The sequence below is a fragment of the Falco rusticolus genome, chromosome Z (genome assembly GCF_015220075.1).
Source record: "Falco rusticolus isolate bFalRus1 chromosome Z, bFalRus1.pri, whole genome shotgun sequence".
NCBI lineage: Eukaryota > Metazoa > Chordata > Aves > Falconiformes > Falconidae > Falco > Falco rusticolus.
The window spans coordinates 58,424,794-58,447,273 of record NC_051210.1 but is presented as its reverse complement, the minus strand read 5'-3'; the positions used below and the strand labels follow the sequence as shown (position 1 = coordinate 58,447,273).

At 40.2% G+C, this 22,480-nt stretch overlaps 1 protein-coding gene across 7 annotated transcripts in view; it reads right to left on the bottom strand.

The window, feature by feature from the left end:
• IQGAP2 (IQ motif containing GTPase activating protein 2) overlaps positions 1–22,480 on the bottom strand; it is a 127,211-nt gene that overhangs the window by 39,418 nt on the left and 65,313 nt on the right. The window contains exons 4-15 of one of the 7 annotated variants that reach the window (XM_037373001.1): positions 21,697–21,774; positions 19,822–19,898; positions 14,712–14,779; positions 14,243–14,356; positions 10,252–10,433; positions 9,542–9,626; positions 8,827–8,990; positions 8,221–8,308; positions 5,607–5,770; positions 4,922–5,082; positions 2,460–2,584; positions 203–366 (exon numbers count right to left, since the gene is read on the bottom strand). In XM_037373001.1, the coding sequence (XP_037228898.1) occupies positions 203–366; positions 2,460–2,584; positions 4,922–5,082; positions 5,607–5,770; positions 8,221–8,308; positions 8,827–8,990; positions 9,542–9,626; positions 10,252–10,433; positions 14,243–14,356; positions 14,712–14,779; positions 19,822–19,898; positions 21,697–21,774 (1,470 nt within the window). The remainder of the gene's footprint in view (positions 1–202; positions 367–2,459; positions 2,585–4,921; positions 5,083–5,606; positions 5,771–8,220; positions 8,309–8,826; positions 8,991–9,541; positions 9,627–10,251; positions 10,434–14,242; positions 14,357–14,711; positions 14,780–19,821; positions 19,899–21,696; positions 21,775–22,480) is intronic. The other 6 variants (XM_037373002.1, XM_037373003.1, XM_037373004.1 and 3 more) reach the window with 6 other exon arrangements.

Here is a 22,480-nt window from a genome sequence, read left to right as displayed (position 1 = left end):
ATACATTAAGAATTAATCCCTTTTGCCAGTCAAAATAAGTTGTAGTGGAAGAAAACTTAGTGCCAGTTTGTTGTCATTGGCTTATTTACGATCCCATTGACACAGCTAATCCAAATGTTGGGGTAACAGGACAGGGACACACATCTAGGTGAAAAGAAATGGCTTTTCATTTCTGACAAACAGCAACAGTCACAGCTCTGACCTTGCATTTCTGTGCTTTGGCGTGGTGCAGAACATCCCGATAGTGCCTTGCATTTACTGGTCTCACATCTTGCAGCTTCGCTGTGGGTAACAGTAGAGTTTCCAGAATTTTCTCAGGACTCCCTTGGTCAATTGCTTCATTAATGTGGCTAATTGCAATGATTCCTATGAAATGGAAAAGCTATTAAAATTGCAGTTATCAAAGAAAGATACAACTCATCAAATATCAGGTACAAACAAAGCAGTAACGTGAACAGAAAAATCAAGTAACAAGAAGCAGAAGCAGTGACAGCAGCTGATTTTAAATTATTTTTGCTTAAATAGTCATGTGAAGCTATTAAGGCATACATTTTTCCTTTCTGCAACAGTTCTTGGTTCATCTGAATCTACTTCTTCATAAAAATTAAATTTATCCTTACTGAGAAGAAGAAACCAGACTTGCCTGCTTTCAGGACAGGAGTATCTACATGAAGCTTAAGGAAATGTTGGGCATCACATCTAAACATGCTCACCTACATATTAGCTTACAGTGCTGAAAGACAGATCTTCAAGTTATTTCATACCAGATTACATGAAACTCTGATTTGAACAAATACAAACATACTGACCTCCCAGCTACAGCATTACACAACAACTTAACCTCATTTCTTTAAATTTCCAATTCCTTGAATAACCAATCTGATGATGTTAACCTTATAAGAATTCAATTGATAGCATGGCCCAGTATTTAATAAAACTTCTAACTCATTTTCTTCAGACTGGTCTCAACATTTTAAAATCAACTTCCTCCTGCCCCCTCCCCCCCAGTGCTGAAACACATTGAAGTACTTTCTCCCTAAAGCCACCCCAGAAGGCCATCAGCCAAGGGCTTCCCTGTCACCTGTAAGGGATGGCATCCCTGCCAGTAGCAGATAATTCTCACCAAGTCTCTCCCAGACCCACCACAGCCCACCTGCCAGGGTCACAGATCCACGCCCTCATAAGGCTTTGAGAATGAACAATTTTTCCAGGGTGCTACCGAAAAGGAATGATGCAGACATATGGGGTTCTTTATGAAAAGAGAGGCTACCCTTCATCCTCTCCTCTCTGCCACAAATAACCATTCCCAGGCAAAGACCAGTATCACTGAAACAAAGTGCAGCTGTTCTAGCACTGAAGACTGACTCTCCTAATGCAAGATCACCTTTCTTAAGGCCTATTTTAATTCCTAATGACTGCAGAGCTTCAGACAATTTTGTCAGTCAAATGAACTGCTCCACATCCCACCTTGCCAGAAGGCACACATTATGAGCCACAGGGGTCCACAGCAACCACTTGATTTAGGAAGCAACAATCCAGCCAGTTTTAGTATTTCTGTAATATAAAGCTTCTCTTCTCAGTATGAAACAGTAGTATGCACGAGACCAATGGCAGTGTGGAAAAGGCACACACACCTTGCATCAGTGCCACCCTGGAAACAGCCTGCACCTTACAAAGGCTCTCAAATTATACTGCAGGCTGCTTCCCAAATAGCAAGGAGTCTGAAAGCTGTCCTACCCTTTCCTTGCTCCAGCAAACTGGGCATAACCCGATAACCTCAAATTTTAATTAAAAGAAAAAAGAATAAAATAATTAAAAAAAATCATACTTCTATATTCATTGAGGAAACTTGGTCCTTCAGCATTTTTGAAGCCCAAATGACCAGCTATCACATTTAATAGAATACCACCCTTTAAGAGCAATGCAGTTATATTCAGCTTCAAAAATAATCTCTGAATCCATTTATATTACAAAAAGTAGGCATAAGAAGCTACTCTCAGACAGGAAACCAAGTTACCTAAAAGGAGAGCAGAACAGATAATTGCACTGCATAACTTCTTACCAACTCCATTGTGAAAAACGAGGGCTTGGAAATCATTTAACATTAAAAAAATTTTCCACAGGACACTGCCTGTAATTTCTTCCCCTATCCCCCAATATGCTTAAAATTTCTGCAAAATCCCCGAAGTGACACCATCCAGTGTAAATACTGAAAGATACCGCCAAATGGGTGGAACCATGGCATTTGTTACCCTACAGAAGGCAGGGACCCTACAACACATTTCAGCCAGCCAAAATATAACCAGGAATACTTCAACAATATTTAAAGACCAACTGGTGTTCAAAATTATTTAACACTTTCTTGAAGAGTGTCTGTATAAGGCCATTCAGCACATGAATTTATGTGCCAAGGACCAGACTATCATCTCCATTGGGGATGTAGAGCAAGAATTACTTACTTTCAGTTTCTTCTTGAATTTGCATATTAACCATATCAATGCAGTTCTGGATATCATTCCAGCTTAAATAATCTTGGCCTTGAGATGAAGCCTCTGACTTAATAGACAATAGTGTATCAGCATAACTATAAGAAGATATAAAATACATAAATGTATTTCATATATAAACTGCCATAAAGAATTAGTCAGACTTATCACCCATCAAAAAGCCCAGTACTTTTTTCAATGAATGAATTTCAGACAACTCTTATGTGCCAGAAATTATACAGATATGCAAGCTGCCTTGCTGTTCTAGGTGTGCATTTCAGGATCTGAAAAAATGGCCCTGTACTCTAACTCAGAGCACTTTTCTTACCATCATCCCATGTTGCCAATACCTGCACTGGACGTACATTTTGCTGTATGGCACTACAGACAAATTTGGGAGAAACTAGGCTTGGTTTCTTGCTACACTAAGTCAAAGACCAGAATTTCTGCCCTAGCACCAGGATGCCTCCATGGTCTCTTGATGTGAAGGATGACAAGACATGGGCAGAGGAAGGGAACAAAATATGATGCTCCTCTCCCCAAAACTCAAGGTCCTGCAAGCACAGGCTCTGTAACCTGTGTCTACTCTTAGAAGGATCACAGATCAAGATGAGCTAGAAACCTTCACAGCAAAGTAAACTTATATACATAAGTTAAATAATTTTCATATTCTGAATCAAGCATACAAATGCCACAATACGTCAAATCAAATACCTGTGTTCTACTTCCAGCAGAAGCCTGAGAAATGAATAGTTGACAGAAAAGATGCAGGAGAGAATTATCATTTCCTGATCTGATTTGCCAGATTTCCAGCATCCAGAAGCCTGCATTTAAGGGCTTCCTGAGCTGGAGGCTACATACCACTATATAGTTGCAAACAGTGCTATGCCCCATTACTTTATCTACTGTTATCTGAAATTCTTGAGGACGGAGTCCCGCTATTGAAGTGTTTTGTGAGATAACAGTTCCTTATGTAAATTTTAAGCTTTAGGTTTAATAATGTCCAATCTTTTATCATTCCAATTCTCATAAGAAAATTAAAAGTGACATTTTAAGAGAAGCTAGCACCTTTTACTAACCTTCCCCACAACACTTTTTTGCAGACTTACATCTTACTTCCCCTAAATTCTTTTTTCTAGGAAATACATTCCAAACAAGTTCATGTTTTCTGGTAGAAAGTCACTGAACACCATCTCCCTCACTGAACTTTTCCTAGCTCTACTGTATTCCCTGTGGTATTGCACAACCAAAGCTTCCAGCAATATTCAACATATGGTTGGCAGCACAGATTTACATAATAGCATAATAAAATTTTATTTTATTCTTTAGCCCAATTAATTCCTAGTGTTTCATTTGTATTGACTGGCAGTTTAATCTAAAGATCAGGTCACAGTAACATCAGCTACAAATGCTGCACTTGGACACTTTGGGGCCTGTTTCTGTGTATTTATAATGTTTGCTTCTCTTGCCACAACCACTACCTCACATTAGCAGAGGCCAAGAGGCAGATGAATTTTGCTCAACCTTATGCTATTCTGCTCCCTCTAACCAAAACACTGGTCTCTTATTCCTTTCCTGACTTCCCTCCTTCCAGCTTTGAGACACCTAGCAAGGGCTGCTCTCAGATTCATGTCCCCTGGCAGCCTGGTGAAGATCTTCAGCCACTGCTGTCTCTTTTGCCTAGTAATGCCTTCCAGCAGCACCTAGAGGTTTCCACCATCCATGACTGAGGCAAGAACTGGCCATGTCCCACACTCTCCTGACACACTGGAGGCTCAGGAAGGAATCACACAGATCTTAGTGTTCCCTGGTGGGTTTTTTTGCAGATACACAAAAGAACAGAGGTAGCAGCCCATGTCTATGATGAGTCAGGCATGTGGCAGTGCAAACAGCTGACAGCTGAGTGAAGGCTCTAATTTAGTGTTGAACACGCTCATGTGCCACAGCATCATACTCAGCTTTTCAGCAAACAGGACTATGCTGCATTTTTTAGACTTTTACAATTTTCAAGCAAGAAAAGGGCCAGCCACAGTTTAAGGGACCTCAAAGCACTAGACAGTATCTCATTCTAAAGATCTTCTCTCAGTATAGCAGAGGGGTTACTGATTAACAATTTCCAGCAAGTTGGTATGTGTTTTAGTGTCTGCAAAAAATCTTGTCAGATCTTAATATTTACTTTCTGAGGATATTTTCCCCACACCTCACACATCCTCTGCCCTCAAACATCTGAGGTTGTGCAATTGCTTATACTTACAGATATACAACTAATTCAGCAATTGTCACATTATCCCTTATTAACTTATGACACAGACATTTATCTTTCAGCTCTTTCAACTTCATAGCCACAGCACAGGACAGCCCACCTAGTAAACGCCTACTTATCCTTTTGCAGATGTTGCCAAGTCTCATCCAGACAAGATAAAATGAACCTTTACCGTAGAAAGTTTTCCTCTTCTAGGTTATTGAAGCCAATGCATGGGTTTCCAAGATGATTCTTTATTGTTAGGATGTCCTTGTTTTCCAAGTCCTGGTTTAGCAACACAACAGCTGACAACATTTTTACTGCAATAAACAGTTCATCATGTGCCAGGTAGTTCTGTAGGACAATAATGTACCACAGTCAGGGAGCTAAATAAGCAGTGCAACAATTTTGAGTTACACAGTCTAGATATCAAGGAGATGGACTTAATTTAAAAAGCCTGGTAAATTTCCTAGTCATAGGCATGTCAAATTAACACGTAGATCTTACTGGGCTTGCTACACATCCCTTCAGCCTTTCCATCTTCTGTCCACAATCCTATCTATTCTGGTCTTACCCTCATAGCAGGGTTTACTATTCTACATTATACCTAAACCAGAGTTAGTTCTCATTAAGAGCATGCAACAATTAAAAAATGTCAGTCAATTTGTTGCAACACAAGAGTTCAGCCAGAGCTAAGTACGTCAGGAAACAAGTCCAGTGGCTCAATATTACCTATTCAACCAAAACCATTCATGCAATATGTAACACCATGGCAAGAGAATTAAGTCTGATTTTACACAACAACATGCTATTTTTGTGCTCTTTCATGGTTTGGCTACGTAACATCAGTGAGCAGGTCATAAGCTTTTCACTCTTACCACAGCATTCTGTTGTTGGAGGGTGAACAGCTCAGTCTGATAGACAGCAGCAGCAAATGAGTGAACAACAGGCAGCTGTGCCTCCGGATTCATCAGTGCAACCAGTGTTTTACTAGGATCACAGTTACGAATTGCAGTATTGATATTGTCAACTGCTATAAGTTCTAGAGAACAGCAGGGAAAGAAAAGCCTATTAATTTTCACATCGGTTGCTCTTTATGCCATGTAGATGATAATAAGGTTATTCCAAAGAATGTAATTTTCTGTCATTAAGGAAAAATCATATTTGTGCGAGAGTCTTCAAGACACAGTTACTGCATGTTGCAAAAATAGTGTCTATTCAAAAGTATGCAGCAAATAATCGACTGGAGGACTTCAAAGTTTCTGGACTTTTAGATATTAGAGACTGCTTATTGGACCTTTAACCCAAGACAAGGAGCTGACCCCATCCTAGTACACAGAAAGCCCTAACATCCCTTCTGGGTTTGCTTGCACCAGGTACTGCTGGGCACGTCTGATCCAGCACCTCAGTCTTACTTCACCGCAAATGCTCCTTTCCTTCCATGCTATGTTTTCTCCATTGCCTTTTCTCTTTTGGCAGGACCTAATTCAGATAGACAGAACAAGCCTGTCCTGCAACATCAATGAGATTTTTATTGTCTATTTCAGGAGGCCTGGTAGAAATCAGTCAGGTATGTTGGGATTTTCAGTAGCTAAACAGATTGAAAACCACATGCTACAGCTTCTAGGGTTTCCTCTGTGTGACATCCCCTGCTCATTTGTCTACCAGTCCTCAAGTGCTGCCACCTACAAATTATCCCCTTCTCTACAGCTCAATTTTAAAATTAAACAGACCACCATAAATGACAATGAACACAGCCCTTTTTGGTACCTGAACAACTTGCCTGCTTTACTTTTTGCCAAACTGACTTCAGCAGAGTTTTGAACCCCAGCAGAAAAATGCTGAAAACCACTTCCCACTTAGGCAGCTGCAGAAACCTTGCAACACCCTTTAGCTTAGTCATAACAACCATAATTGCACACCTGGAGGAGCCAGCTTTGAAGAAACCCTCGCCAGGATACACCCAGCAACATATTGTACAAGGGGCCACTGTGCTCTTGCAAAGGGAAACAACTCTGAAGGTCAGAGCACATGTGGCAGAGCAAAGAACGACAATTATGTAAATGTTATTTCCATCAGCGAGATAACCCCCCTCATCCTCTACCTTATCCTAGGCTTTTCTGTATCATGATCCAGCAAATGTTTTTAGTCACCACTCAAGACACCACTCATACAGACTGCTCAGGTCTGTACAAGACTGCTTGTGAAGGAGACGTCATCCACAGTTCATGTATGCAGAGACACTCAGATCTTATGATACAACACAGACTTTGAAAACCTTTCTAGGTAACCAGACCCACATAAACAAGCCCCTGGCCTCTCATTTCAATTGCTCTGAAGTACAGTTAGGTGGGGTCATGTTTTTATTGAAGGTTCTCTCTATTGGCTATTCCTGGGGTTAGAAAAATGAAAGGTTCTCAAAGCTATGGCGTGCATGCTTTTTTAGAGAAAAGAGTAAAGAAGAAAAGAGTCAGTCTACAAACAGACAAGACTAGCTCTGTAGTCAATAACTTAGCTACTGACTTCTAATTCAAGAACTGAACATGCAACTTGCAAAACACTATTTACATCGTTCACATTCCGCTATTTTTTTGTTTTCAAACCAAACATAAGAAATAAATTGCTCTCCAGATTGCTGTTGCTACTTTTCATACATCGAGATTTCCCTCTTCATCTCCTTTTGGTAAAGGAGAAACTTTTACAGAAAGTACTGCTCACCATGCCTAAGTAATCTGAAATAGGCTAATACTTGAGGTAGCAAGTCAAACTTATCTTCTGGCTTAAGTTGACCTCACAGTACAGCCTTTAAATCACATTACAAAAGCAATCACCCTGGACACAAAGCATTGGAAATAATACCAGAGACAAAACAGCCACTAAGCCATGCCCAGACGTAGCATGAAATGACAGCAGTTTAATGAAAGCTGAACTTCCTAGCAAAGAGGTTTCCACTCAAAAGCAGCAAATTTAGCATGCACTGCAAATTTAGATCCCCTTAACTATATTTTCACAAGCTAACTTGTGTCTTGTGACCTTATTAGCAGGCTAAGAACAGGTTAGATTTAGATACAAGTGTCTAAAAGTGAGAATAATTTTTCTCTGTGATGTGATTGCAAAATATTCTTCCTTGTGATCATTCTACTGTAATTCTACCAGGTTGGTTATCACTCCCAAGTGAGGATTAATACTGCACTGAAATATTTGTTCAAGCCATCAAGCCATGCATTACCTTCAATTTTAGCCAACGTGTTTACCAGTGGCTTCAGTAATTCATAGAAAAATGTATTGGCTACCTCAGAGCGTATATCCGATGCAGCACAGATCGGTGACTTGTCAATTGTGACAGAGAATAGTTACAAAAATAAAAAGCAACGCATATGGTTTCAGTTTGAGAAACCTTGTTTACGTGCAAGAAATGGTGGATTCAATTAATCAACTTAACAATCATTAAATGGTGACGGTAGAAAAATGAGTATTAAAACAGTTACTCACTAAGCTTGTGAGCCTCAGCTTCCGCATTGGCAACACTAACTTCTTTCTGTATTTCACTTTTGTCGAGCATATTTGGAACCCCTGCTATCTAACAGATCAGAAAAAAAGATTTAATTATGCTTTTAAGTTTGATGGGAGACAAAAAAAACCTTGATGGGACAGTAGGATTTGATTGTACTATCCCTTGTGCATCAAATACAATGTCACAGTAAACACAGCATTAATCTTTCCCTCTGACTTTTGTCTACTCAAATTGATGAATTTTCTCCTTAAAACCCACTTGACTCTTTCATTTGCTCTTAATATTGAGTCATTACCTATTGTTGTACTCAAGTTATAACTCATTTTCAAAGTAAACATAGTATGAGGGGCTGCATGCTATACTGCAGTTTTTCTTCTTACATCCTAGTAACTACTTACAGGGACGCCATGCTCTTTAGAGCAAATGCAGCTACTTTGGTGTTGATTAGTACATCAATTATTCTAATAACTTTATAAAAGTGTTTCATAGGTGGTGCTGAAGGCAGAGTAAAGGTAATTTCTCTCTGGATTAAAATCAGCTAAAAACCCGTGAACTGATGTGTAGTACCTGTTCCATTCAATTACCTGCATTTTCTGTTCTTTAGAATCACACAATTGCAATAGGTACCATGAAGAATTTTGTGGCAGAACGTCAAGTAGGCTCAGAGCAGGACGGTTCAAACCTGCCATCAGTGCCACTTCATCTTGTTGGTCAATAGCCTCATTCACTTGGACTAAAGCTACGTGAACTGAAATGAAAACAATGCTTACAAACAGCAAAAACGGTTTTGAAAAAGAAGTCCATTGCTGCCAGCATCTCACTTTTTGTGAAAGCCAGCTAGTGTGGCAATTTTTATCCAGCACAGGATTATTATTTCAAGACTGGCCCTACAAAGGAAGTCTCTGGCTCTGTGTGAGCCCATGTGGGAGCAGTTCAACCATAGCCAGCTGGAAGCTTACAAATGAATTTTGGCTCTATATAGAAGAGGGGGTCAAAATTTACAGTATTCTGCACACAAAAGGATTTAATGTGAGGAAAGACAGCAGGTAATAAAGTATTTGATTCTGAACTGAGGAATCCTTACAGCAAAAAACACAAACACAGACATTAGCCCCCAAAAGATTAGTAAAGAAGGAACAGCAAGAAAGAGCTGTTGTAGACAGACATTAGCTACTTCTGCATATTTGGTAAGTTTCCACAGATACATTTTGTTTGTTCATGTGGATTCAGGTAGTGTTCAGCTGGAATCTGGGAGATCATGTTATGTACACACTTCCAAACAGATCCAGAATGGCTTACTGTTTATCTTATTGATATTGCCTTGAATCTCAGCTTGCGTCAGCAGCTCCTCATAGACGTCTCTTTCTTCAGAGATTGTGCCGTTCTAAGAAAACAAAATTGTAGCTAGTACATGCGAAAACTTTCAGAGAGAAAAAGTATTAGTGGGACTCCTTAAAACTGCATCAGCTGAAATATTTGCTGGACATATCTGTAAAGGAATTTGTTGACGATGTGAACGAAAGAAGTTAACACTTCATGGCAAATGGCTGAGCAATATTTGAAGCATTTTCTGCTTCCTGTAAGATAGCCATGTAAACATAGAGAAGCATTTTCAACTATGGAAAGCATTAGCTCTCTTGTAAAAAAGCAAATAATTTCACATTAAAGATTTATGACAGAGGTTATACTTCATGCTCAAAAAATTATCATTCTTTTTGCAACTTCAGAAAAACAAATTTTCTGTTTTAAAAGTAGTCGATAGTCTTTTTGTTTTTAGTCTTCCAGTATTTTATCCTTTGTTCAAAGTTAACTACTTCTACTCATAGTAAACATATTCTTATAAAATTGGCTGTCAGCTTGTTGCATTGCCATTATCTTATTTAGCTTATAAGATTTTTTCCTAATTACACCAGTTGTTAAAATTAAAGTTAATTTTTAAAATGGTAATATTACAACACAAGACACAATGTGAAAGAACATATATACTAGGAGTGCTAATATAATACCACTACCTTAAGTCTTGCGTTTGATTCTTTTCTTCTTTTAGCTTCAGAGAGTTCATTCTGATATTCCTGCGCAAGTTCCTCATCCACGTTTAGCAACATTGCGTTTGGGTTCCTCAGTTTTTCAATAGTTTGCTCAGCTATTCCTTTCTCAATAGCTTCGTTAATTGCTATTACTGCTGCATGCACTAAAATTAAAAGCACAATCCTGAATTTCAGGAAGCAGAACATTCAAAACTGTCAGTGTTTCAATTCTGCTTTATTTGAAATGAATGTTTGATGTATGTTCATCAATTTACATATTCCCCTTCAAACACCCCGCTCCTAACGCTCCCCCTAGACGGCAGCAACAGAAGTGCTGTTTGCTCAAAGGTGGAATGTTCCATGTTTGCTGTTCTCCCAGCTAGGGTTTACTACTCTACTGACAGAAAATATAATAGGGGTTGCATTTTATTGTTGAAGTCCTATGTCATTTACAAGGCAATTATATGCAGGAATCAAAAGCATTTTCGGTAGTTTTTCTTTTAAAGCTGTTTTTGTTTCCATGAAGGTATGAGACATATGAAAGTATTGTCTAAACTAACTATATCTGAAAGATACTACACAAGAATAAGGAAATTCAAACTCCATGAAAGTTGTTCTCTGGAAGACATAGTTAAGACGTCTGAGGCAGGGTGCAGCCCTGCACACCATCTCTAAGCCTGCCTAGGATGAACTGGCTCCCTTCCTAACTGAAGGTCTCCATGAGCAGTTGTGAAACCAGAGAGCTGGTAGTGTAATAGTCCTTAATTCTGTCACCTGCAAAGGCACAGAACAGCAAACCTTAAATGGGGGGAAAAGAACATCCAAAGGTCTCTGTGGAGTTCCCAAAATGTTATGGCACAGGAAAAGGGGAAGAAGTGCCCTAGGACTCACCCCAGCCATTGACAAACTTAAGTGTTAAGTCTTTCCTTTGAGAAAGCTTCAACTACTGAACAAACGTTTGACTCCAAGATTTTATGAGTCAGAAATGCTCTTGTTTTTTCACATAGCAAGTTTACATGAATGTGCAAAATCAAAACCACATGCATCTGAATTAGTAAAGTAATGTAAAGTAATGGCTAACACACCCCTTCCGGGTGTTCCCAGCACACATTTGGCCCTAAGATCAGTCTAGATGGAGTTTCACTAGAGCTACATTTTATCTGGACCTTCATGCCAGACACCCTGACAACTGTCTGGTAGCACATTCCTCTTAAAGTTTTTTCAGACATTACTATATAATGAATTATATTTTGTAAATGTTTATCAAGATCCTACTGCAAAGGAGGAACACAGTAGCTACCCATTTATCACCACAGCAGCTCGTCTAGATTTTACTTTCATGCTATCAGTGAGATGTGTGAGGAAAACCACAAATCCTGTATTTCCATTTCTATCAGTATTTAGATGCTATGTGGCCTTGCACAGTTTTGCAAAACTGGAGAAAAGCATCCAGTAAAAAGCACTTTTTTGGATTGTTTCGCTGACTGTCTATATATCTGAGCTTAGATCCTTCGGTTTCTTTCAGTATATGAAAAAAATGAAGGATACTTGTCAACAATTAGAAAAGTTGAGTTTTTAGGAAAAAAGGGTATACAGATTTATGAAAGTGGAACAGAAAAGCAGACTGTTGGAAATTCAACATGGGCAAACAAATCATGAAGTGAAGCTACATAATCCATTGCTTAGCATTAAATTAATCTGAAAAAGTTGTTCTAAAATGATTTTGCTCTAGCTCATTCAGCACAGCATCAGATAGGAAACAAAAGCAGCTGGCATGGTGGAGAAGCAAGCAGAGACATGCTGGTTCCTTCGACACTGAAGTTAACAAGGAAGTTCAGATTAGACACAAGGAAAAGGTTCCTCACTGAGAGGGTGGTTGGTCGCTGCAACAGGGTCCCAGGAAAGTGATCACGGCACCAAGCCTGTTCTTAGTCATATGGTTTAGTTTTAGGTTGTCCTGTGAGGAGCAGGGACTTGGACTTGAGGATCCTTGAAGTCCCTTTCAACCCGAGATATTCTATGATTCAATGAACACTCAGATGAACTTCGAGGGGCTAAGAGAAGACTTCCATTCTTGGACACAAATATCACCCCCACATCCTCATATAACAAAACACAGAGAGGATGTAGTCTCTTGACAGTTGTGCAAAAGGCCTCACTGATAATTGGAGCTAGCAAAAAGCAGTCAAGAGATAGGTTCAAGGTTAGGAAAGGTGTGAACAGGTATTGGTGGATGTTGTGAGCCCATCTACCAAGAGCAACAGTGAGAAGCCTGACTAGACTTTAAAGAGTAGTCTGGAGGCATGGAATAACAGTGAGGATTACTTGCAGAATAAATTCAGTTTGAAAGCACTTAATCTTACTCTTCGCATGCTGATTTCTACGATTACTGACAGTGCAGCAGGAGTCATCAGCAGTTGTTTCACTTCATATCCGCTTTTCCTTGCTCCGTGTCAGAAACAGGGTGGTAAACTCTTTCCTCTGGCAGGATCTCCACCACCCAACCTCACTAGTGCATAAGGATCCCCATCGCAGATGTTTCCTGTCCTGGGGCAGGGCATGTTATCTACAGCACACTCCTTGCCCAAAGAGACAGAACCAGCATCAGGAAACCCTGCTTTTCTATGGAAGGCTGAAAATACTTCAGAAGGAAACCTTACGTACTCTATAATAAGCTTTCAGAGAAGGAAGTTGCAGCCCTTTCATCTTCAGGGAAGGAAAGTCAGTCACTGGAAAAGTGCTTGGTAGTCACTAAATCACTGAAAATTTGCTAAAAAACGAAGACAAACCATCCCCACTTCCAAAGGCAGTATTTTAAGACCTAGCTTTGCAGAAGCATGCACATATTAAGCTATAGCAGGCTCCAAAATGTACAACACAGACAAATTGAATCAACATGAGGAAGTGTGTTTTAAGTTAAGGACTGGAAATTTCAGCACACTAAATAACATTGTGAATCAGCTTGTTTCAATTACGCTACTTTGCAAGGTTTAACCAAGTTGCAACGGAACTTAATTATAATGCAGCCTTCATTCCTCTCCAGTTCCCCATGCACAGTCTGCAATACTGTTACTGGTTTGGATCCATGACTCACTGTGCCATTGAATATACTCAAGCTAGCCCTTCTGTTATTCAGTTTGCCCCTCTGAAAAAGGCTACGATTTTGAACAAAATAACTAGAGCTCAAGTGTGGATTTAAGTGGACACACTTCATTTCATGTCATTTCAGTTCAAACTATTTTTTTTAAGATATGTTACTTCATTCAGCAAAAACTGAAATTGGGAGAAAAAACAGATTTACAGGTGGATAGGCTTGGGCAGCAAAAAAGCATTTAATTTTGTTTTTCAGTGAAAGCTGTTCAGTACAGACTCAAAGAACCATAGCTGTGCCGCTAAAAAGGAAAAGCTTACTTCAGCTGCACCAGCGGTACATGTCCTTCAGCAGGGTTCTACCATACTGTGGGTGACAACAGTGGTCAGACAGATTGAAAGCTGCACATGGAGGCAAGTGGTTCCTTCATGCATGCACCACCATATGTGAAAGAGTCCTCACAGCAATGTGATTGGTTGTTTGAGGTAAACTGCAAGAGCCCAACGCAGGAAGGAGGCACAGAGAAGGCACCTCATTCCTATGGCTGTCTCCACTGTGCCCCCTATGTAGCAGAGGGGCACACACAGAGCTCAATTCATTCTCGAGGAGCACTGGCTACCAAAACATTAAACCCATGCAAAAGACTGCAAGAAATCTTTGTTTCTGGTAGCACTTCCTGTGGTTCAGTGGAGATACTCAGAAATGCAGACTGAAAAAATTTAAGAGGTCTTGTAGCAATGATGCAGTGTGCTAGTGAAAACTTGCTTGTTTTTCTTGTTATTTATTAAAAGGTGGCAAACAAGGTGAATTGAAACACGGAAAATATTTTGTTAGCATTCTGTCAAATTATCCAGCAGAAAACAGAGTGAGAACCACACTTACATGCAGCTTCGTCCACTGATAATTCACTGGCCAGAATCCCACCAATTTTACTAAAAGATGGCATCTGTATCCCGTACTTCTCTAGCTCCTTTCGCATGTTGCTGATTTCTTCCTCTGTTCACATAAGAGAAAGAACATCAGAAGAAAAACATAGGAATTTCATTATGAATTACCATACATACAAATACAGTGCAATTGTTTTGAAAGAGCTTGTAGCCAGGGCTTCTTAGCTGGTTTTCCTCCTCATTTTGAGTCAACCTAAGACACAACAAGTATTCCATGCCATTCACTCCCTCTGTTTTTCAGACCAACATTCATTTCAAATAACAGCCTCCCACCTATTTAATTAGAATGTGTTTAGAACAACCTTGCGGGAGGAGAAAGACCATAGAAGAAAATATGTACAACGTTAGCAGATTTACTGGGTGAAGAAACCATCTAACATATGATTAGATAAGCAGTTTGTTACCTGTGAAGTCTACTTTTCCCAGTAGGTCCTGGATCTGCGGTGCTAATCCTAGTTTGAACAGATATAAGCTGTAAAGAAGAAAATTAGAATTTAAAGTCCTGCATGTGGTTGAGGGACTCACTTTGTGTAGAACAGAAAAAAAACTTTTAAGAAGCTTGTCCTTTAACCCCTGACTTCTATGGGCTGATATGGAATAAGTTAACCCTACAGTTTTCTTTATGCTGTATTTTTAAGTCTTGCAGAAAGAGAAGTCTTTTTTGATGTTTCAAAGGGTCTCTAAGAGAGAGGCACTGTCAGTGTATATCAGATCACAAGAGATGTGTAAATATGTAGAAAACCTTAGTGGAAGACAGTTAAAGCAATTCAAAAGCTAGTATTGGGCAGGGGAAAGAGGGAATAATTAAGATGTGAACGTACTTCAGTATGGCTTATAGCTTTGGATTTATGTACTATTTTGACTTGCATGATTACATCCCTGTAATTAATGGCTGAAGAACACAAATCACTGACACCTTTTTTACTAAGTGTAGAGGAACTAGTACCTGTAAGACCACCCAAGCCCATCTCAAATACATTTGTGTCATTAGCTGTTTAGCTTTTAGAAAATTAAGAAAGTTAAATTTAAGTGCTATCCAGGACCCAATATTTATGTTTCAATATAGCATACCTATAAAATACTTACATTCATTATTCCTAGAGCTCTAGGGTGCTATCTGAAAAAGCAGGTGACTACATTCACATTTTCTCAATATCTTCCAAATACAAGGCATATGTTTATCTACAAGAGACTGCTGTTTTATAATTTACCAGTGAAATTCCATAAACAAGTGAGTTTTGCAAGAAGGGATCAAAAAAGATTTTAATCCCAAGCTTTACATAACACATTCCTCCAAAAGGACTACTTTGCACCTCTTTTAAATGATTTCACCTCAACTTCATACATTGCAAATGTGCATTGTGGCTTGGGGTTTTTGTTTCTAGAGTGGCACATTTTTCTTTTGTGTTTTGTTATTGGGTTGTTTGGGGGTTTTTTTTGCTGTTAGCAAATTACAAGATGAAATTTCAAAGCAAGTATTTGTAGCTGTGACATTTATTTCAAAGCACACAGAATCAGCACTTCATCTTCTATGCTACCATAGATAGTCCTCTGTCCTGTCATGACCTGGATGGATAGAACAACACATTTCATGTAGGTTGGATGCTCTTTTGACTGCTACGGACCCTCAAAATCATTGCCACTGCCATTCTCACCTTTCACAGCAGTCTTAAATGCATGTTAGCTATAGCAGAAAAAAACCTCACATGCCTACAGTAACAAACCAAGTTCTTCTGTTATTCTGATCTGCCTGCCAGTCTTCCCTTATGGGCTTTTAAAGAGATTTTGCTCTGTGTTTGAGATGGGGACACGATCCTGGCTGAAATGCTGTGTGTAATACAAACAGTTATGGAGACTAGCAGCACCACAGGGCTATGCTGGCTCTTTTTTTGTTCACCACAATAAAAAGACAGAGGAAGAAAAAGCGCCAAGAACATTAGGGACTCGCATTTTTGTCGTTCAGCACTTCGAGGAGGATATTGAGCCACGTACATTACTTCCTACGCCCCTTTGGACAAACTTATGAACCACCAGGTGGTGCTGAAAACGTGCTCTGAGCCTTGAAGGGAGCACAAAGACACCTCTATTCTGTATTAAGGTGTAATTTCACTTGAAACAACTTGCTTAACGCTTTTATAGTTTAACTTAAACCTCAGGGAACCCACATAAAATCAAAATCAGGAGGTCCTGGGATTAAGAAAGCTGGATATGAGGCATCAGGAACAGGGGAGAAACAAAAGGGAAGGGGCAGTTTGCAGGTGAAGTTCCCTTTGTCTATGCGGAGCTACAATTCAGATCAGACAGAGCTTCCTGAGTCTCATTTTGTGCTTACTTCATTTATAACATTCCATAAAAAACAGATGTGTAAATAGTGCTTTTTTTCCTTTTTTTAAAAAGATGTGATTGTTACTCTACTGCTTCCTAGGAGAACAATGTTTTTGAAGCTGTCCATCTTCAGAGGGATAGTTTGTCCAGGATGTAGCAGTGATCTGCTTGCAAAGTTTAACTGAATTTTTCGGGGGGTGGGGGTGGGAGGGTGGGAATAGTCTCATAAGCACTGCTATTTATGAACAAGAATCACTGTTACCATCTCCATTTAAATGAAGAAGTTCTTACCCTCATTTTGTCCAGGAACAAATCTGTTTTCACAAGAAAAATAGTGCAAGAAACAAGATCTATGCCTTTGTATTTTTCAAGTTGGGCTTTAAGTATTGATGTTTCAACAAGAGAAAAGTAAGTGGGCAATTATGTTCAACAGGAATATAGAAATTGTTTGCCGAGTTGCTCCTTCCTGGCCAGAGCAGTACTGTGTTCGACAGTACAAGTTGTTCCACATATTGTTAAGTGCAAATACTTTTCAGACTTGCACCCGGAGAGATCTTAAAAATATGTTTAAACCATCTTGCTTAGAGTCATCATCTATCTTCAGACCCTCTAGCAGCTCAAAGATCAGCAAAACCCCAAATAACCACAGAGTTTCCCTATGAAATGTTATGTTTCAGGTGTAAAATAGACCCTTTGGATAGATCAAGCTTTTTGCTCCTATTACCTACAGCTAAGGCTATTTCATTCTTCTTAAAGAGGCAATTAAAAATAATCTTATCAATTTCAAGCACTTAAACTATGTACACTGATTGTGCAAAAATGAATTAACATAGGGAAAAAATATCTAACTACAGATGACTTCAGAAGTTCCAACGTGAAAATATCCTTTCTGCATTAAATTTACCAGTTTTGTTGGAAAGCTCAAGAATCATGTTGCTTTGCAGCAATGACTTCGTAACAGCTAAGAAAGAACAGGAAGTAGGTCAGACCCTCACCTCTGAGAAAGTGCTCAATTTTCCCAAGTTTAAGCCTTTGAAATTTGAGCATGTGCTCCAAGATGCACTAGAATTCAGCATTTAAACCCAGTGGTGATTCTTTCTATAGCTGTCATGTACATATGCTACAGCTGCAAAGGTGAAAAGCCTGCTTGCAATTGCTCTTTCTAGATGTTCTCAGGGTCCAGCACCACCAGCAACAGGGATATGGACTTTTCCAGGGTTGGTGAACCCAGTACGAGGATGCTTTGACAAATCCAGAGGGTAGAGCAGTTGGGGTACATGGCGTGGAGCCAGGGGGACAGACACCAGTTACAACAGCAGCAGAAGGGGAACAGAACTGGACTCCTGCACTCAGCATTCCTCTGATACCAGCCTGACTGGAAACACTGCTGGCCAGGCAATTGCCTGTCCTTCATTCTGTGGTTTCACAGACTGCTTTCAGTGTAGGCTGTGTGCCATCCAATACCGGCATTGGAGTTTGATTTGAAAGACTCCAGTGGAGGACTTCGAACATGCCTCTTAGGAAAAAGCATGGAAATCAGTGAAGCTCAGCAGCAGTTTCTTTGAGGCTTCCACCCTGCACGGGACACAGGCACAGGGCCCTAAACTTTTGTGGGAAAGCATCATAAGTGAAAGCATTGCAAGTCTATTCCCCTTCAGTGTGGCATGACACATTTGATATGAAGTCCATTTCTAAAATAGCTTGTAAGTACAGAGCTAGAACTTTTTCTTGTTATACAGCAAGAAAGAATAATTTAGTTAAGACAAACTTGGAAGTGAAGTCTAAGGAACAGAGACTAATACTGATACTGGCATAAATCCTGGGGCACATCAAGATGGAGAAATGAAAACTTCTACCGAAGGTCAACCCATTGCAAAATTCAGTTCTAGATGAAGAGAGTTACTGCCATTGCAATGATCTGGCAGATCTTAAGAAGGTATCTGACTGACAGGCTTATTGTTCATGTAGCACTCAAAACCACAGCTGATAAAGTCCTCCTCCATATATGTGGAAGGAAATACTGGAAAAGTGTTCTTCCACCTCCTGCTGAACATCTGAGCCAGCCTATAACATGGCTGAAGGGGCAGACAGCCCACCACGTCAGCCTGAGCTGGTTGACAACACAGTCACACTCATCCACTTCAGGAAGACACTTGTGGACAGAAGAGACTGCACTACCAAATTTTAGGTAAAAGCTACCCACAAAGAGCCCTGGTGACACTGCCCAGTTAATATTACACCAGACATCATAATTTCAAGTGGCAACACTTGTTGATGACAAAAAAATACCAGGGTTTGTCAACTCCCAATACCTAGCATTTGAAAGAAACATAACGAACTTCAGTGGCATGCCTTATTTATTGGCTGTGAGTGCACAGAGGGCAAGAGTGGACACATTTCAAGGATTAGATCTTAAAAAAATTAAATTACAGCACATATTGAATAGTTTGACCTGTAGCCCTGCAGCAGCTGATGTGCCTTTCAACACCATTAGGAACATAGAAGAGTTTGGGGTGTAAGTTAATTACGTTCTCTGCAAGCCTAGTTACAATGAAGTAATGAAGGGAAAAGGTCTTCACATGCAGAAAACAAGCTAGCAGAGAGACGAGAGGGATGCACTGTCTGCCAGCACCACTGCCCCTCATGCAAGGGACACCGCAAGGCAGTTGTCTGTTACTCTGTGTTAAACTTCAAGAAAATCCTTATGGCAGAACACACACACAAAAGTAATCAAACCCTACTTTCAATGGTGTGGCCAAAGCCGTCCTGCCTTTACATTCATGTTAATACAGCAATTATTTGCTCCTCTTTTCGGGCAGAAAGAGGTCAGTTCATTATCATTTTCACTCTGATGAGCATGTTTGCCTCATGGTTATACTAATATTTTGCTAAGGTTTTGTTCATTTATTTGGTTTCTGTTGCAGTATGTGTTTTGAAATGAACTTTGTGAGGGGGTGTACTCATTGAGAGAGGGCTGCCTGCACCAAATTCAATGGTCCTTCATTTTTGTTTTGAAAATAATTTGTCCAATAGTCCTGACTAGATTGGGCTTTTGTCATTACTTTTTTTGAAAGCAATGAACTTGTAAATTCTGACAGATTTTCATATACTGGTTACCCTAAAGCCATGTCAAGACTTACAGTCCTATAATTGGTAGTTACTTTAACTTTTACTCTCATCACCGGTTACCTTAGAGCATGAATGCAATATATCATCCTAGGGATGTTTTTCCTGTCGTAGACATCTGTAGTCTCTGGATAAAAGATCTAAAACCAAAAGAGCACACAGTTAAAGAAGACTACACATTACTGAGCAGAAAAGTAGCCAAAATTAGGTCTTCATAGAATCATATCTTAAACTTACAGAATTTCAGCTGTTACTTCTATACAGTTATGAAACAGGTCCCTTCTGAGGTTATTTTAACTTTATCATTAGTTATCATAAGGAAGAATTTAATAAAGCGTAAAAGCTACTTCATAAGAGGGAAAATAAGGAAGATAAGCAGACAGCATTTCAGCAAGTTTTTTAGAAAAGGTCCTTTGGCACAAGCTCAGCCAGCAGGTCTTGTCCTCCTACAGACACCTGAAACCTGGGATGCAGTTACAATTTGCAGCGTCTCATTGCAAACTAAACCTATCAAGTATGGTTTAAAAATGCAAAATTCTAATTGCCAGGACTGCTTACTTTGTGAATACATGATTTACTGAGAAGGATATTCAGAAAGAGGACTATTAAGCAGTTGAGCCAAAAAGACACATCATAAGTTCCAGTTCTGGTTCTACCACTAATTTGTTGCTGGCCTTTGTCCAAGTCACTAAACACTGTTTCTCCACAAAAAGAAAAGACTTAGTTAACCATGTGAGTTGGCAGCGTGCTTCAGCCAAGGCCAGGCACCCAGGCTGCACTGTCCCATGGTTAATAGGACCAGATGGAGTAAATTAGGAGCACAGTGCCCCTCTTCATCATTTGCTCACAACAGCTTTGGGAGGGAGACTCAGGAAAGCTTTTGGCCATGACCATCCTCTGCAACTGAAGTGAAGCCTTTCAGAGGAGGGATGGCAGGGTGGAAATCAGCCAGCTGAGCAGAAGACTCTAGTGAGAGGAAAAAAACCCTGACCTCAGAAAGGCAAGACTGTCTGCATCTCTATGGCATTTCTGATAGCAGTCATGGGTGCCCTGTTCTGCTTATGGTGGGCACCTGCAGCACATCTGCCAGCAGTGACTAGCTACTAGTCCCTGCAGCCCTTCAGACAGCCGTCTGAGCATCCCCACAGTGCCTGACCCACAGCGCACTAGGCAGCGCCCAAGGGCAGTGGCTGGGCAGCCTGAGCAGGGGACCGCTCTCCCCAGGCTGCGTGCAGGTGCCCAAGTGTCCACAGAAGCAGGGTAGGTGTTTCCACACAGCCCCTTTTCAAAGGATTTTCATCCAGAAAAAGACTCACTGATGCCCAGAAACAGCAGCAGAACAGGGGAGATGGCAAGCGAAGACCTACAAGCAGGAAGATAAATAGGTGAGAGGTGACCCAAGAAAGCAGCCGGCAGAAGAGGAGCAACAGCACAGCCATGCAGATGTACTTGAGCGTGCAAGGACAGTCTGGAAACAGGATAGAGGCAGACAAACTGGGACTTTTTATATTAAATTAAGTATATTAAGAGGAAGAGGCAGCAAGAGACACAATGAGAAGCAGTAACCTGAAGGAAGCAAATATTTAAGTTTTCTGTTTTATATCTTATACCTTCCAGGCCCCAGAGATTGTACTAGCAATAAGATATAGCTAAAACACTGCTAGCGCCTCCGTTTGTCTTCCCACCAGAGAAGCACCCTGTACATTTCCACCCACAGCACTCATCCACAGCAGCCTCAGCCCATGCACACCAGCAGTGGCACATAACTGACGCTCCCACTGCTTTCATTCGGCATTACCTTCTCTTCAGATTTGTTTCCTGAATTATCCCTTCCCCACAGACTTACTGTAAGCAGCTGTTTATGCTCAAGCAGGTAAAAGGGGATCCCAGTAAGGCAGCGCCTTAAGCCAGTTTCTTTGCTAACATTTAAAGGCTTACCTTAGGCAGACCAATGGACTCCATTGCTCTTAACCACTGTACAGTGTTGTCAGTGTGCCGAAAATGAAGGCCAGATCTCTATTGGAAACATAGAAGGAAAAGGTGATAAAAACCACACAAAAATTCCTGAATTATTGATCTTGTTGCCTCCCAGTTTTATATCCTGCAGTTTAGTTCAGGGAATTTTCCCTTGTTTGAACCTCAAGACCAAAGCATCACAGCTGCAATCCTGCTAATGAAGCATCCTAACACAACAGCCCCAACGCTGTCCAGGTCATTCTCTTATTTAACACAAGCCAGATTTGTACCCATTTAGGTGGACTGTGACTGAAGTGGCCATTTGCACAACCCTTCAGTAGTTCTGGGGAGTAAAGGCTGGCTATCAAATATCAGGAACCACTACCTCCAAAATGCAGAAGCAGTAACACTGCTCAGGACTGCTGTGAAGGAGAACAGACAAGGAGCTCTTAGTCTTTAGATCTACCCAAATACCTGACTCTCCCTACAGCCTGTGCAATCAACAGTTAAAAGAGCATTAAGTAGGAAAAGATTTTAATTTTTTTCTTAAATTTTTAAAGAGGCAGGGTAAAGGGGGGAAAAGAAGCCCGAGTTCAAGTTTTGGAGATTTTCAAGAGAAACATTTAAATGTAACCAGGATTTTCAGTCGTGGTTCTGTTAACTGTATGGTACCTAGAACAGCTGAATTTCTCAACTCTCAAACAACAGCCAGTGATTATACCTTAAAAAATGTCTCTTTCAACTTTTTTCTGTCCCCTCTACATTT